Raw genomic sequence first — 14,607 nt, forward strand, 5'->3', positions numbered from 1 at the left:
GAACATCTGTACAGAAAAATCCTGTTATATTTGTTCATGAAGTCAGGTTCTCTTCAAATAACTGTAGCCATCTAATTCAGGAAATAAACTACCTCAACTTCCTCTCCACAGTTTTTCTAAGCTACCTGCTGTGGTGGCAGTTTCTATATGCTCTGAACAGTGACTGAATTGGAGAAGACAAAATATTAATTTAAGAAACTATTGTAGTGTGAATATTCTCTTCAGCAGCTGCAGCAGGTAAAACAGAAAGCCTGTCTACAAATCAATCTGACAGTAACATTAGGGGCACTACCAAGAATTTTGTTACAATTTGTACAAATGGAGAGATGAGACCAAAAAGTGGAGAGAGGAAGCACAGCCCCAAAACCAAGATTCTGCATTAAAATACTTGCAGGTGGGAGCAGGTTCAGCTGGTGAGTCTGATGTTGCGAGTCAGTACATACACAGATTTGAGAAACTTACTTTAGATTTGTATGCTTTGCTTCTGATTTCAAGGATCATATACTTTAGGTTGAGAGTTAGGACTGACTCCAAGAGGTATTGATAGTAATGGAAATGAAATTAAAGGAATAGTAGCTTTGATCAACAGTGGACAGAATTATAGTCCTTCCAGTGCAGTTTGCTAAGGCAAAACTTGCAACATGAAGGAAAAGTGCTGTAGCAGTTCTTTGATGTAGAGGCAAATACACATCTCAATTTGAACTCTTTGGAATATGGCCAAAGAGCTGCAGAGTTTGAAATATGTAATTTAAATGGCTTTATTAAATCATTGTAATACCACACATACAGCTGCAGTTCTGTAGCAGCATCGCTTTGTTTTTATTCATCAGAACTTAGCCTCTGAAAACAGCCATAAGATAAGGCTTTTCTGGACTTGGAAGTAAATGGAAGTGTGTGATATATCTCAGTCTTGGGATATAAATTGAGATCTGCACATAACAAATTAGATCAGTGATTTGGATTCTCGACAGGTGTGTTTAAACTATTTCTTAACATTTCCTCATTTAATTTTTGGCATTTCTCAGTTCTGTAATTAATACAAGTTTACACAAAGTAGATTTTAAATATGGACAAGACTGCTAATTGAGTATTCAGCTTGATTTTTTTTTTTCTTCCCCTACCCCCCATTTCAGATTAAGTATTGGGGCTTATGATTATTGTGATCTATTAAAATCAAGCCGTTCATAACTGCAACCAAATCTGAAACTTAATCAGACCATGAGGTGGTGAAAGTCATGGATTAACGAGCTAGAGTTAGAATTCATTGGAAGTGTGTCAGGCTTTTGAAAAGTGTGAAGTTGTCTGCTGGGACAAAGGACCTTCCTTCCATTTAGGTTTATCCAACTGCTTCGGTTTAATGGCCAGTAAGTTCAAACTCAAGAAACTGGAATTTCAGAAAGTTGGGAAACTGATTTTATTTATTTATTTACTCATTCATTCCCAAAGTATAAATAGTATCGTGAAGTAAGGATGTAATAGGTTAAAGGTCATGGCCATTCTAGTGAATAGAAGGTGTCAATTCAATTTGTTAAAAATATATGTTGTAGCACAGAACAACCTTTGTGTGTGCCACTTAAAAGCTTCTGGGGCAACTTTTCTCAAAGTAAAATTAATTTCTAATTGGATTTACGTTTCTAACTTTACCTTTACTTAGTCTGCATTAACTGTGTAGTAAGTAGAAGGTAATAAGCTGTATTTTATGACATGATAGAGGTAATTGAAAAGAATGAGGTCTTGGGAAATAAATGGGAAGGTGCATAAATTGTCTAAGCAAGCATGTTGAGATAGTGTGTTCTGCAGTTAAGCAAAAATGAATGAAATAACTGGTAGAAGGAAAAATGAATTTTCTTAGGGGAAAAAAAACAACACAGAACGAGAACAAAATCAGAGATGTTTCTTTCTTGCAGATTGGAAATAATAAATCAACAAAATCAATCATTTTGCATTTCATTGATTTTTTTTTTTTTTAAATGAAAAAAGCCATTATCAAAGTTAGAGGTTTGTTTTGTGTTGGGGAAATTGAATGTCCACAAATAAACCAGATTTGTTTTGATTTGCATTACAATCAGTGAGCTTCTGAATCTGTTCCGTCTTAAATATTACATTTCTTCTTTGAAAAGTGATGCTGTGTTACTGAGAGTGTTTGTAGACTTCTTGTCCTGCAGGCTAATAAGAAACTTTATTATTTCTCAGAAAATGTATTATTTGCCTTAGTTAAATACAGAATTTTGAAAACCTTGTATTTCTTTTTCCCAGGCTGTTCGCTGCTATGAATCGCTAATTTTGAAAGCTGAAGGAAAGGTCGAGTCTGATTTCTTTTGTCAGTTAGGTCACTTCAACCTCTTATTGGAAGATTATCCAAAAGGTAAGGCTTTTTATTTCTTCTGATAAATGTCTTTGGGGATTGTTCTTTGGTGTGACACAGCAGAATGAAAAACATTGGGATAACTCACTGTTTTCTTGGTTTGTACTATATTTCAAAGCCTGTGAAAGAATTAAGACTGGTGATGTCTTTATGAAAAACAGTTGTATTCTTACTTCTCTTTTTTTTTTCCTTAATGAAAAAAAATAATCAAACCAAAGCACTACTGGTTCAGGTATGAATATGAAACTTCTTAAGTTTGTGCAGTTGTAGCACAGTGCCTGCTTTGTTTTTCTGGTTCTTTATTCCATGACTGCACAAGCAGTTGAACCCCCGAGGCCTCTGAAGGATTATTGGGATGGTGGGGGACAGAGGGGCTTAGAATGAGAGCCTGTCTTAGTGCTTGATGTATGTCCACAACCTCAACAGGTAAGGCTGGGCTGAGAGTGTTAATTTGGCAGCAAAAGTCTGCACACAGAGGTTGTTTGAAGTTCTAAGTATTGATTAGAAGAATGGGTTGTAAGGGCTTGGGGGTGGGTGGGGGGTTTTTTAGGTCTGCTCCATCAGTCTTTGAAATTGGTGAAATGGTTTTGGCCACGATTGCAGCCAGTGGACACAGAACCTTATGTATACTTGTGCTGTGTTGCTTGTGGGTCAGCACAGTGGTTTTTGGTAGTGGGGTGGATTCCCAGAGACACTCTGCTGTGTTGCTGACAGAGGTACAGGGTCAGACCTTCAGCTTGTCCTGTTTCCACTTCATTGCACACTGGCTGTCAGTCCCAGTGTCTGATGCCTGCCTGCCTTTCAGAGGTGTGGGTGAGAGCTAGTTAGAACAGGGTGGAATATTTTTTTTTTTAATGGGGAGTCCTTTTTCATTGTTTTTGCTTTTTGATTTTGATATGAATACAGTTCTGGTTGACTTTGTATCGGGGAAAGCAAACAACACTCACGCCCTGTAAATGTGTACTCCCACCCCATGCCCTTTTCCAAACAAAAATAGTAGTTTACAATTACCTTGGGATGTAGAAACAGGGAAATGAATTACCAGTGATGGTAGTTCAAAAGCACTGCTCAGTGACTCAGGCTGGCTGTGGATTGTTTCACAGCAGTGTCTGAGTCCACTGGTTCACTGTGTCTGACATAAACCAGTGTGAGTTTGGGCTCCTGGACCTTCATTTTTGAAGTGAGAAGTGATTAGATTTGAGATAACTCAGGAGGAATTTGCAGTTATCTGAATTCAGTCTGAAAATTCAGAAGGGTTTAGGTGATGGAGGCATCTGTCTTGTACCTCATCCCAGCCAACTAGTGTAATGTAACCTCTGGTTACACCAAGTCCAGAGCCATGGGAAAATGTGAAGGGAACATGACAACATGTTTGCTGTGGAATCTACTAAGTAATAGGCTGATCCTATGTTTTTGTGTTTATTTTGTTTTGTTTTATTTTAAGAAAACTCTGCCACCCCCTCTGCAAACAGCTTACAGTGCTGTTCCTGATTAGCCTAATACAATTAGGTGTGATGTGAGTGCAGTATGACTTACTAGATATGTTTTACTTAGCAAAACCAGCACAGGATTATGGGCTGAACTGTATTAACTCTGCTTTTGAGTTGATAGCAGTTAAGAGTGACAGGACCAGGTGTTGCTATGGATCAGAGGCAGGGTTTTCTGATGGGGAGTCTGCTTTGTACTCTGCATATGGTTTTTAAGAACAAGCATTAAAAAATCCAAATGATGATTCAAAATACCAGAACTGTAAATGAACATGAGCAGAACTATGTGGGAAGAAACATCTAGGCATTAAAAATCTGAATTAAAATACTTTAAACTTTCTTAGATGCCTATTTAAAGTCCCATCTCAATCATGAAAGAAGTCTCAGGAAGAGAAAAAATTTTTTTAGTTGTGGAGTATTAAAAAAAAGAAAGGTGTATCTTTATTTTTTAAAAAATGGGGTAGTAGTGAAAATAATACTGGAGAAATTTAAATCGATGTGAAAAGAGAAGTTAAAGGGTTTTTTAATTAAGTGAGGGACACATGTGCCTATTCACAACAGTTTTTGAACTCCAGTACCAAAGACTGTAAGAGTATTATCCTCAATGCAAAAAGTCATAGGTGTTCTATAATTAATTTACTACTGTTATTTGAAAGAAGTAGAATGCTTGTGTTGCATTATAAATTTAAAATAAAAATAAATTTTATTCCATGCTATGGATTCTGTTACTTAATTATCATACATTCTAGTTGCAATTATAGTTAAATTTTAAATGATTTGCAACAGAAAAGGGAGTTCAGAATGTTTTGATCTCACTAATGTATATTTTATCCAGTTTTTAAGTCCTGAAGTTCCAGAAGTATAAACTACTGAAGAAGCATGATCTTCAGAACTATAAAACTGAAGTCAGTCTTGAAGAAAGTTATGGAGAGGTTGATGTGTTTAATACATTGGATGTAATTAATAAAATATCACAAGATAGCAGCATGAGTAATGCTGCACAACTTTTATTTTTTCTTGGAAGCCCATTATTTAATTAAATACCTTCAAGAAATATGTACACCTTTGTATATAATGTAGAAAGTGTGTCTTTAATAAAGGCAAAAGTTTATAAAGACAAAAGTTTTTTAATAAAGGCAAAAGTTTTTGTTTAAAAATGCAATAAAATTTGTGTGAAGCAGAACAAAATGGTTAGTTGACTGCAGAACTGGTATCAGTGGTCAAGGTGAAGCAGTGCTGGGTTGATGGAGATCTGGTTTTCATGTTGATAGTTTTTCCTCTTGATCTCCCTCTCATTTTTTCCACAAATACTTTGACAACCAAGGACCGTGCAGTCGGATGCATTTGTTATGTATTAGTATTTTTATGGAGCTAATACCTTCTTTTGAGTGTGGTAAAAAAACCTGTAGGTTGTTTCTTTATAAGAGCTAGGATTCATACCCTGCAAAAGAGTGACCTTGAGAAAGATTCATGACAGGTTGCAGAATAAAACCAACATTATTGGAGCTAACCAGGCACAGCCCTTGCTGTGTATACACAGAGGATATCAGTGAGGGACAGGCTGCCTTTGAAAGTGCAGGAAGTTGATGTCTGCTGAACTCTTCAGTATATTTAGCATATATATTTATATTTTTAATGAAACCTGTTAAATGATATAGTAATTTCCCTTGAAGTGCATTATGTTTTCTGTCATGTGGCCACTGAAGTCCAGATTTAATATGCTCTTTCTTTTGTTTTTTTCCCTAAAAAGAAGTACTTGTCTCCAGCAGAAGTTGAATACACATCAGAAATTACTGGATGAGATTCCTTCTCATTATATCTGAGCTTAGATTGGAATATCCCAATGTAATTCCTAGCCTTTAAAATGTCTGAAGCTGGTCTGCAGCCTGTAGTTTTTCCAAAATGTAATAAGTTTGAAGGGCTGTTGATACCTAAAGGGTTTTCTCCGGAGTCATGGAATGGAGTTGTCTTGTTGTAGTGGCACTCTGCTGCTGTTAGGAGAAGATCCTTTTTGCATATTCTGAATCCTGTGAGCCAGTGACTTGAGTTCAGATACTTCTGACCAAGGCAGGTGGATCCAGCTTAGCCCATATGCTCAAGGTGGGTTCTATGCTCAGCTTTCCTCGTCTTGATTGTGACTGGTCAGAATCTGGCTTCAGGGTTTCCCAAAATGGGAATGTTCTCTCCTCTCAGTGAGAAGTATTTTGTTTCCTCAGTAGCATTGTCTTAACTCTAATCTGATGTCTTCCTCCTTTCTTTTTTAATGAGGCAGCTCTTCCCCAGCTGTTGGATTGTTCCGGAGGCTCCCAAAGCCGTTGTTCCTGGGCGTGCCTGTAGTGGCACCCCCGTGTCTGTGCTGGCACAGCTGAGCCTGCAGCTGTGTGGGGAACTGATCCAACTGAAAAATAACCCAGCACAAAAATGTGATGCAGTTGCCCCAGAATGTGAAACCTCAGCCTTGGGTTTTGCTGGAGGAGGCAGATGGGTTGTCATGGAGGCTTTGGGATGCTGGGAGCATTGGGAATCGGGATAGGACTCCCTGGTGTAAACCTGTGAACTTAGTTTGCTACTGCATTCCTTGGGAGAGCTGGGTTTTTACCAAAATTATTTGCTCTACTCTTGAAGGAAACTGATGCTACATCACTAGTTGGAGGTTATTTTTTATTTCATGACTCTGCTTTCCATAAGAAGTACAGAGTGTGTAGGTAGTGATGCTTCAGGTTTGGGATCTAGCTGACTGCTGTTTAATGAGCTCATGGACTCTCACATCATCTGGGTTTTCCTTAGGGAACCTTTCATCCCTTTTGTAGAAGGGTCACATGTGTTGACCGTGTTCCAGCCCGTGACTTGGAGGACGGTTGCACAAGTGGTGATGTGCTTTCATAATTTGCCTCCTTGAATTGCTGTTCTCTAAGCAAAATTCCTGGAAGTAGAAAATGCGATTAATGAATGATTTGGGACAAACATGCAATTACTCATGCCACAGTTACTAAAGCACAATAAATACTGCACTCAAATAATTCTTATTGCTGTACTCAAGTGGTGTTCACGTTTCTAAATGTGATATGTCTGAACAGTTTTAGCAATACTTATTTTGATTATAGGTAGCGACTGCATTGTCAAAAGCACTAATATAAAAATATTTTATAGAAGATAGTGTTTCTTAGTGCAGGGGAATGAATTTTTTTTAGTAATTGTTAAGCTAAAATTTAAAAAAAAAAAAAAAAAAGCCAGAAAAACCCCAGAATGTTTATTGAGCAGCTCATTTATTAAGATGCAGCTTAAACACAAAATTTAAACATTTTTTGATTGTTCATGTGTAAAATTGTGTGCTTGCAAGGCAGTTGCAGTTCTGTAGAGAATTTCTCTGGTGTTTAGTGTCTTAGTCTTCTAGGAATTTGAAGGAAAGTATTGTCATTAGGGAGCATTTCCATGTGCTGTGCTCTGAGGTACAGGATAGTAGGAGTCATTTTATGAAACATAAGGGAGAACTTCCCAGCATAAACAGGGTTTATGTATTGGCTGCTGCCAGGCTGTTCTGTCTTACTGATGAGTCCTGAAGAACTCAAATGGATTTTAAGCAGCAAAGCCACCTGAATGAGTTGAACAGGACATGACTGTTTTCAAGTTAGTGTGATTTTTAGGTTTAAGGATTTTTATTTTGTTGTTTGTAATTGGTAATAATTGGTAGAATTTGAGTTGCTTCTATTTAGAGCTGTTTATTTCATCTTCAGGATGGAGTTAAATTTTAGGTGGTTTATTTTCAGGTGTTTCAAACCATTACATCAGATTGCTGTGGAAAGAAGAATGTTATCTTAAGCCTAGATCATTAAAATGTTCTTTTTAAATTGTATGTGTGTGGAGCAAAGTTTAGCAGTAGACAATTTTATTATAAAAGACACTTGTGCCATGGTCGTTGACTGGTTGTCTGAAAATTTTTATTTGGGGCAGTGTTCTAAATAAGCACTTAATTGTTAAAATTCCTCTGGGGGAATTTGCTCTTTGAAGGATTTTTGAGCTTGATGAGAATCCATTGGGTTTCTTCTTCACTAATATTCTCAGTATTTTAAGACCCTTCATTAGAGTTCATGACCTAAAGGATCTGTAAACTTCTTGCCAAACTCTTGTGTATGTACACATTTAATACTTCTTGGGACAGTGAGCTTCACACCACTTGGCTGCATTGTATTTCCAGATGAGGATGTGCAGTTGTTAATAATATTTCTTAGAGGACTGTTTGCTGATTTTTCTTTCATAAATGTATGCTTCTGTTGCCTTTGTGTGTCTGCCTTCATTCTGTGTTATAAGGAAGACATGTTTTAGGCTTCTTTGATGGTCTCTTCGGTACTTTCAGCACAAATCTCTGGAGGAAACAGGGAGCAACCTCTTGCCTGAGGCCTTAGAACAAAAGACCTGAGCTGACTTTTTGCTGCTCTCACTTTCACAACATTTTTTTGGTTATTATAGAATTGCAGAATCAAGTAGGATGGAAAAGGCCTTTAAGATCACCCAGTCCAATTGTTCACCCAGCACTGCGAAGTCCACCACTAAACCTTGTCCCCATGCAATGCATCTACACATCTTTTAAATACCTCCAGGGATGGGGACTCCACCACTTCCCTGGACAACCCGTTCCAGTGCTTCACAACCCCCTTGGGTGACAAAATTTTTCCATATATCCAATCAAAACCTCACCTGGTGCAACTTGAGGCCATTTCTTCTTGTCCTGTCACTGGTTACTTGGAAGAAGAGACCAATCCACCCCCCACCTGGCTACAACCACCTTTCAGGGAGTTGTAGAGTATGATCAAGGTCTCTCCTGAGCCTCCTTTTCTCCTGGCTGAACACCCCCAGCTTCCTCAGCCATTCCTCATAGGACTTGTGTTCCAGACCCTTCCCCAGTTCTGTTGCCCTTCTCTGGACTCACTCCAGCACCTCAATGTCCTTCTTGTCACGAGGGGCCCAAAACCGAACCCAGGATTTGAGGTGTGGCCTCACCAGTGCCGAGTACAGGGGGAGGGTCACTGCTCTGGCCCTGCTGGACACACTGATACAAGCCCAGGTGTCAGTGGCCTTCTTGGCCACGTGGACACACACTGGCTCTTGTTCAGCTGCTGTCAGCCAGCACCCCCAGATCCTTTTCACCGGGCAGCTTTCCATCCCCTCTGCCTGTAGTGCTGCAGGGGATTGTTGTGACCCAAGGGCAGGACCTGGCACTTGGCCTTGTTGAACCTCACACCATTGGCCTCAGCCCTCCAACCCTTGTCCAGGTGGTTGATGATGATATTAAACAGGACTGAGCCCCAGACTGAGTCCTGGGGAACCCCACTGGTGATGGGCTGCCAGCTGGATGGAACTCCATTCCCCACCACTCTCCGGGCCCGGCTGTCCAGCCAGTTTTGTACCCTGTGAAGTCAATTCCATTGACTCAGCCTTGGAATTTCCTCACCTTTTGACTTCTTAAATTTTGTGTTTCAGCAATGTTCATCTTGCTAGGTTAAAACACTGTTGTGGGTAAACGTTGCACTATGTAATAAGCTGTTTCTACATTCTGCATATGTCTCCTAAGTGTTTAATGAAGATTTATTTTTTCCTGGAAGTAGTCAGATTTAAAGCAAAAGATGAGCCCTTTTCATGCTTCCATTGTGCAGTTCTTCAGTTAATTTTCTATCTTACTATTCGTTTTCACATCAACTAGTGCTTGCATAAAAATTAAAATAAAAATAATTCTATTTAAGAAAACACATATTGATTTACACAAAACAATATGGAGCTTTGGGTTGTTTTAAACTTTTCCTTTTAGGGGTATGTCATCCAGTTAATGCTTGCTGGTTTTCAAGTTCAGTTAGCCAAAAGTGTGTTAGTCACATTTAGCCTTGCAAGGTGCCACTAGATGGTGTTAGTATCTAGTTCACTTTTTCCTTACTCAAGCACTAAAATACTCAAACTCACTTTAGAAGGCCTCTTAAATTTTAAGGTATCAAAAAGTAGGTTTGTTGGAGCAGATCATAAAAGCCATCCTTCGGTGATTGCATGATTTGTGATGAAAAGTGCTAAAGATGACAGGTGGGTGGGTGTCATTCAGTCTAGACATTTTGCTCCCCATTTTCACCTTTCTTGTTTGTTTAGGTTATGTATTTAGACTCTTGGCATGAAGAGAGATTGTCTTATTACTGAAACAACTATGCATTTTATAAAGTTTTGCCAATTTCTTAGGAAATTAAGTAGATTAAAAATAAATAAGATCCCGAAACCACCTACATGATAATTATGTCAAATCTGTTGTGTATTCCCTATGTGATAGAATCACAAGGAATCTTAAACAGGGGTAGATGAGAAAGAAGTGTTACCCATGTTTTGATTCTGACATATCCCTTGATCTCTTGGTAGGAGAGGAAGCCAAACTCTTACAGGGCACATAATAAAGGCTGTCAGGGTTAAAGTAACCCCACACACTGCAAAGTGGGTAGTTCTGGGTGTCTGTAAAAACCTGGAAGAAGAGGAAACCAATAGACTCTGTGTGAACTTACTGAGGGTCAGCTCTGCATTAGGTGCCTGAGGATTAAAGACAGGTTCTGAAGCAAACCTGAGCTGAGGAGGATTCTTACTGATCAGTAGCTGTAATTCTTTTAGGAAGGCAGTGTTTGTTTTTCAGAGCTATTTTAGGTAAGCATTCTTTTCTTTTCATCAGGCAGTATAGCTGATGGTGATTGATTTGAAAAACTACATATGCCTTAGGGGTGTACCCCTTCCCCGCCCTCTTTAGGGAAGGATGCAAATGCTGTGTCTGCCACTCAGCAGGTTTAATGGTTTTCAAAAATGTGATCATAACTATGTCAGGAAAATAATGTAAATTGCAAGGATTTGGAGAGAGATGTATAAACTGATACAATGAGTAATGAAATACTAGAGAGAAAGAGGGAAATAGGTAACTGAGCACTTTTAGGAATTCTTGGGTCACTCGTCCAGTATTGTTTTAAATGTCTGAATGTGATCTGTCAGCTTTGTGTTTTTAAGAGAGTTTTCTGTGGTTGACTAGATAATTTTGCAAATGTAATTGTCCTACTGAGCTGACACTCAGTCCTGTTCTTTCTGAGTCCAGGCCTGCATTTTCTGGATGCTCAGGAGTGTTTCGCATGTGGAAAAAAGAAACTCTTATGTCCTTCAACAGTTCCATATGTGTAAGAGTTTAGTGGCAAACTTCTGGATTGGAAAAGCTCAATAATAAGTTCCTAATCAGAAGATTGTCTGCAGGATCCTGCTGTGCCCAAAAGTGATTTCAAAGCACTCATTTAATAATGTTTCGAAAGGACATTTTAACTGAAATGGGGTAATTTACTTGTATCTGTAAAAATGAGAGTTGACCCTGTTTTGAAAGAGGGGCAGTAGTTGATAGAATCGTTCTGTGACAAAACTTGTATCACCTTGGAATGACCAGTCTTGGGTGGAAAGTAAAGGTGCAAATGACATTGCAGCATTTAGTGCTGAGGGGATTTTTTTGTTTGTTTTTGTTTGTTTGTGGTTTTTTAATATTGCTAATGTGGTGCATGACACAAGTGACTGTTTTTTTCACTTTTTTGTAAACCAGGAGCACACTCTGTGTTTCACAGAGGGACTTGTGTAAAGTTCCTGTTGCTTGATCTTGAGCAGATCCAGTTGCTCTTTTTTTCTTCTTATTCCAGGATAAGGTTTGCATTTTGAGGGATTTGCACTCATTTCCTATAGATACAAAGTTAATTTAAAGGAGAAGTTGCTTGTAGTTCCAGGATACATTTTTTAGAAAAGCTACTAATTTGTGCACCGTTGAATTAAGGATAAATGTCTTCTTCCTGGTGGCTCACTCAGGGACTAGGAAGTTCTGAGTAGGTAGGGTAGGGTTCAAATTTATGGTTCATAGTCTGCTTTTAAACTAGGTTGGTTTAGTTCTTCAAAAATCTTGCTTTCATAATTTGATTTCTGACATCTTATATGCAAGATTCTTCTTAGGGGGATATGCTTGATTAGGGATGTTTCAGGTGGGCTCTGGCAAAAAAAACCCTCAAAACCATTTTCTTGAATTCTCTTTTTCTGTTCCTTTAGTCCTTTTCAGCAGAGCTTGAGTGCTCTTGGAGCAGATATTTAATCCAGATGTAAAGGGGGCTGAAGTAATGTTTCATGGGTAACTTACTGGAAGTCGAGCACTTGTTAAATACTGAAATCGTGCATCAACAGCAGTTTCTAGTTGTCTGACTTCCATAAGGAGGAAAGGGACGTTTACCTCTGGTGTTAGGGAAGCCCCCATGATTCATCCTTATGCATTTTCAGCACAACTCTTGAGAATTTTAGCATTTCATCTGCAAGAAGTTCAGTAGGAGCACAATACTGTTGGCCTGGAGGCAAAGCCTGGATCCCTGGGGCTTGCTGAACCCAGAGGTAGGACTGGGCACTTCAGACCCTGATGGTGACTGTGGTGTCCTCTGAATTCCTCTGGAAGAGTAAAGTGACCTTCCTTTGAATAGAGGCTTTATCTTCTTAGCATGTAAAGATGAATTCTCCTTCAGCAGTCCATGCTTTCCATGTGCTTGGTTTTATTTGTAACATGAGCTTGGCACGTCGAAATGGTCACTTCAGCTGTTCCTATGGGAAGTTGCTCAACTTTATTGAAGAATGGAAGAGAAAGTCATTGGCAAACACCAGCACTCTCACTGAAAACTGTAGAATATCATGGAGCAAAGTCTCCTTTCTGTAATAACATTTCCCTATATTAAATGAAGGTGCTAAAATTGGCCTGGGCAAGTTTGTTTCTGAGCAGTTTCTCTCTTGCTTTCTTCTTTTTTTCCTGTTCTTTTTAAGGTCTTCTATTCATTTATATATTTTTTTATACTGTTGACATTTTATAAACTTATTAGCAGTACCTTAACTGCTATCTGAAAACATATTCCATCTCTCTTCTTTAATTATATATGCTCATGTGGGTGCTCCCTGTATATTTTAACAGCTACAGTGAAGAAGTTCTCCCTTTTATTTTCATAGTGTAAGTCTTTAGCATTGTATTTAATGTTCTTTTCATGTTTTTATTTTATCCATATACATTGTATATTTGACTGCAGTAGTTACTTTGTTAAAAAATAATGGTTTAAGAGAAGTTCTCAGTTTCCTAATCTTGCATAATATGGTGGTGCTGACCTCAGTGTTTGAAATATGCTTTAACCTTTAAAATGGGGATAGGTACTGCTTGAGTAAAAAAAAAAAAAATCCTTTTTTCCTTTTTTTTAAAGTGTGGTGCATTACAAAACTGTTTCGGTGTGTGTGTGTGTGTGTTCCTGTTCGGGAAAGAAAAGTCATTACCATGTTCAGAACCTAATTATTCCTTTTTGATGAAAAGTTATTAATGATACCTGGAAGAAGTTGAATCTAGAAGGACTGTTTTGGGGTAGGAGGATGTTTTGTGTTATTGTGAATGCCCTTTATAACATAATTACAGAATGTGACTGAAATATGCTTATTTTTAATGTTCTTAAACTTACATTGTTAGACTGCAGTCATATCCTTCAGTTTGTACCAAATTTTTTTGGGGGAGTGGAGGAGGAATTGTATTCTTAAATTGTGGAAGACTTTTATTTTTCAGTGATTTTGTTTGTGTAAGTTGCACGTAAACATTTAAACATATTGCATGTTAATAATGTCCAGATGCCCGAGTTTATTTTTCTACTCTGGGCATGTAAATGAGTCACAGTTTAAAGGGTCAAAATTAGAAATTGGCTTCACAAGCGTTTCAGTGGTGAGGGGAAATTTCTGGGCATTGTTCAGCATGTATGAGTTTACAGAAAAAGGTTGTGAGACTCTGTAGACAGGTGAGTGCGAAGGTTTATTTTTAAGTGAAAACTGTGTGCTTTATTGTTATGTGTATGTTGTTCTTATTTCAATTAAACTCAAGGACTTAAGTTACAGAAATGAATATTCAGGACAGGTATTGAAAGGTATTAAAATTTAGGGACATGGTGCTTTCAGGAAATATATCAACATAAAATAAAATATATCAACATAAAATACATGTTGTTCTCTACTGTTTTAATCTGTACAGTGCTTATAGTTTTTCAAAGAAGGAGTTGCCTTTTTTTATTGTTTGGAAAATGCATACTGTGTAGAAACAATTTTTAAAGAGCAAACACTTGAAAAATCAATACCTTGATGTTTTCTACAGGGAGTCTTTACTTAAAGGTCTTCATTTTTGGGTGGTTCCTAGTGCCATGTTCCTGGGAAAACACAAAACCAGTTTGTGTTCTGGTCTGGTGCAGCCTGTTAGCCAAAGGGGCAAGATGAATCAACCAGAATTTTTAGTGGGGAAGAGGGAGCAGGAATAGTGATTTGAGAAATTGGTTGCTAAGTAGAGCTGATATTCCACTGAGCAGAGCTGTTCTTAGCGCTGATTTCCAGGTTAGTCTTGGTCCTCGCTGCTGAATAAAATGGAAGCTTTTTTGCCCCCACTTGCTTCTGCTTCTCTAGTTACAGAATGAAAGGGCATGTAAAATTGATTTCTCTTTGTATGTCCCTCCTCACCAGTTCTTTAGAAATTACAGGGCATCAGGGAGCATGGTAAATGAGCTACATGATTAAATTTTTAAATCTTACAACAGCTTTGTCCAGGATGAAAATCCCAAAATTTCAAATGATTTCTTTGTTATAGGTTTTCTTTAAAATATTGCTTGATTTACATTTGTAAGATTAATAATAAATATACTTTTGGGTTGACGTTTCATAAAACAAAATTATAAT

The 14,607-nt window shown here is 38.0% G+C and overlaps 1 protein-coding gene across 13 annotated transcripts in view; it reads left to right on the top strand.

Annotated features, from left to right (window-relative positions):
* KDM6A (lysine demethylase 6A) overlaps positions 1-14,607 on the top strand; it is a 151,347-nt gene that overhangs the window by 31,481 nt on the left and 105,259 nt on the right. For all 13 annotated transcript variants that reach the window (XR_003544672.2, XR_003544675.2, XR_003544673.2 and 10 more), the window contains exon 3: positions 2,257-2,365. Coding sequence is in view for 7 of the 13 variants with exons in the window: in XM_027742044.2 (XP_027597845.1) it covers positions 2,257-2,365 (109 nt within the window). In the remaining 6 variants the exon portion in view is untranslated. The remainder of the gene's footprint in view (positions 1-2,256; positions 2,366-14,607) is intronic.

Source organism: Pipra filicauda, unplaced genomic scaffold, assembly GCF_003945595.2.
Source record: "Pipra filicauda isolate LSUMZ 115617 unplaced genomic scaffold, ASM394559v2 scaffold18_size4552066_pilon, whole genome shotgun sequence".
Taxonomy (NCBI): domain Eukaryota; kingdom Metazoa; phylum Chordata; class Aves; order Passeriformes; family Pipridae; genus Pipra; species Pipra filicauda.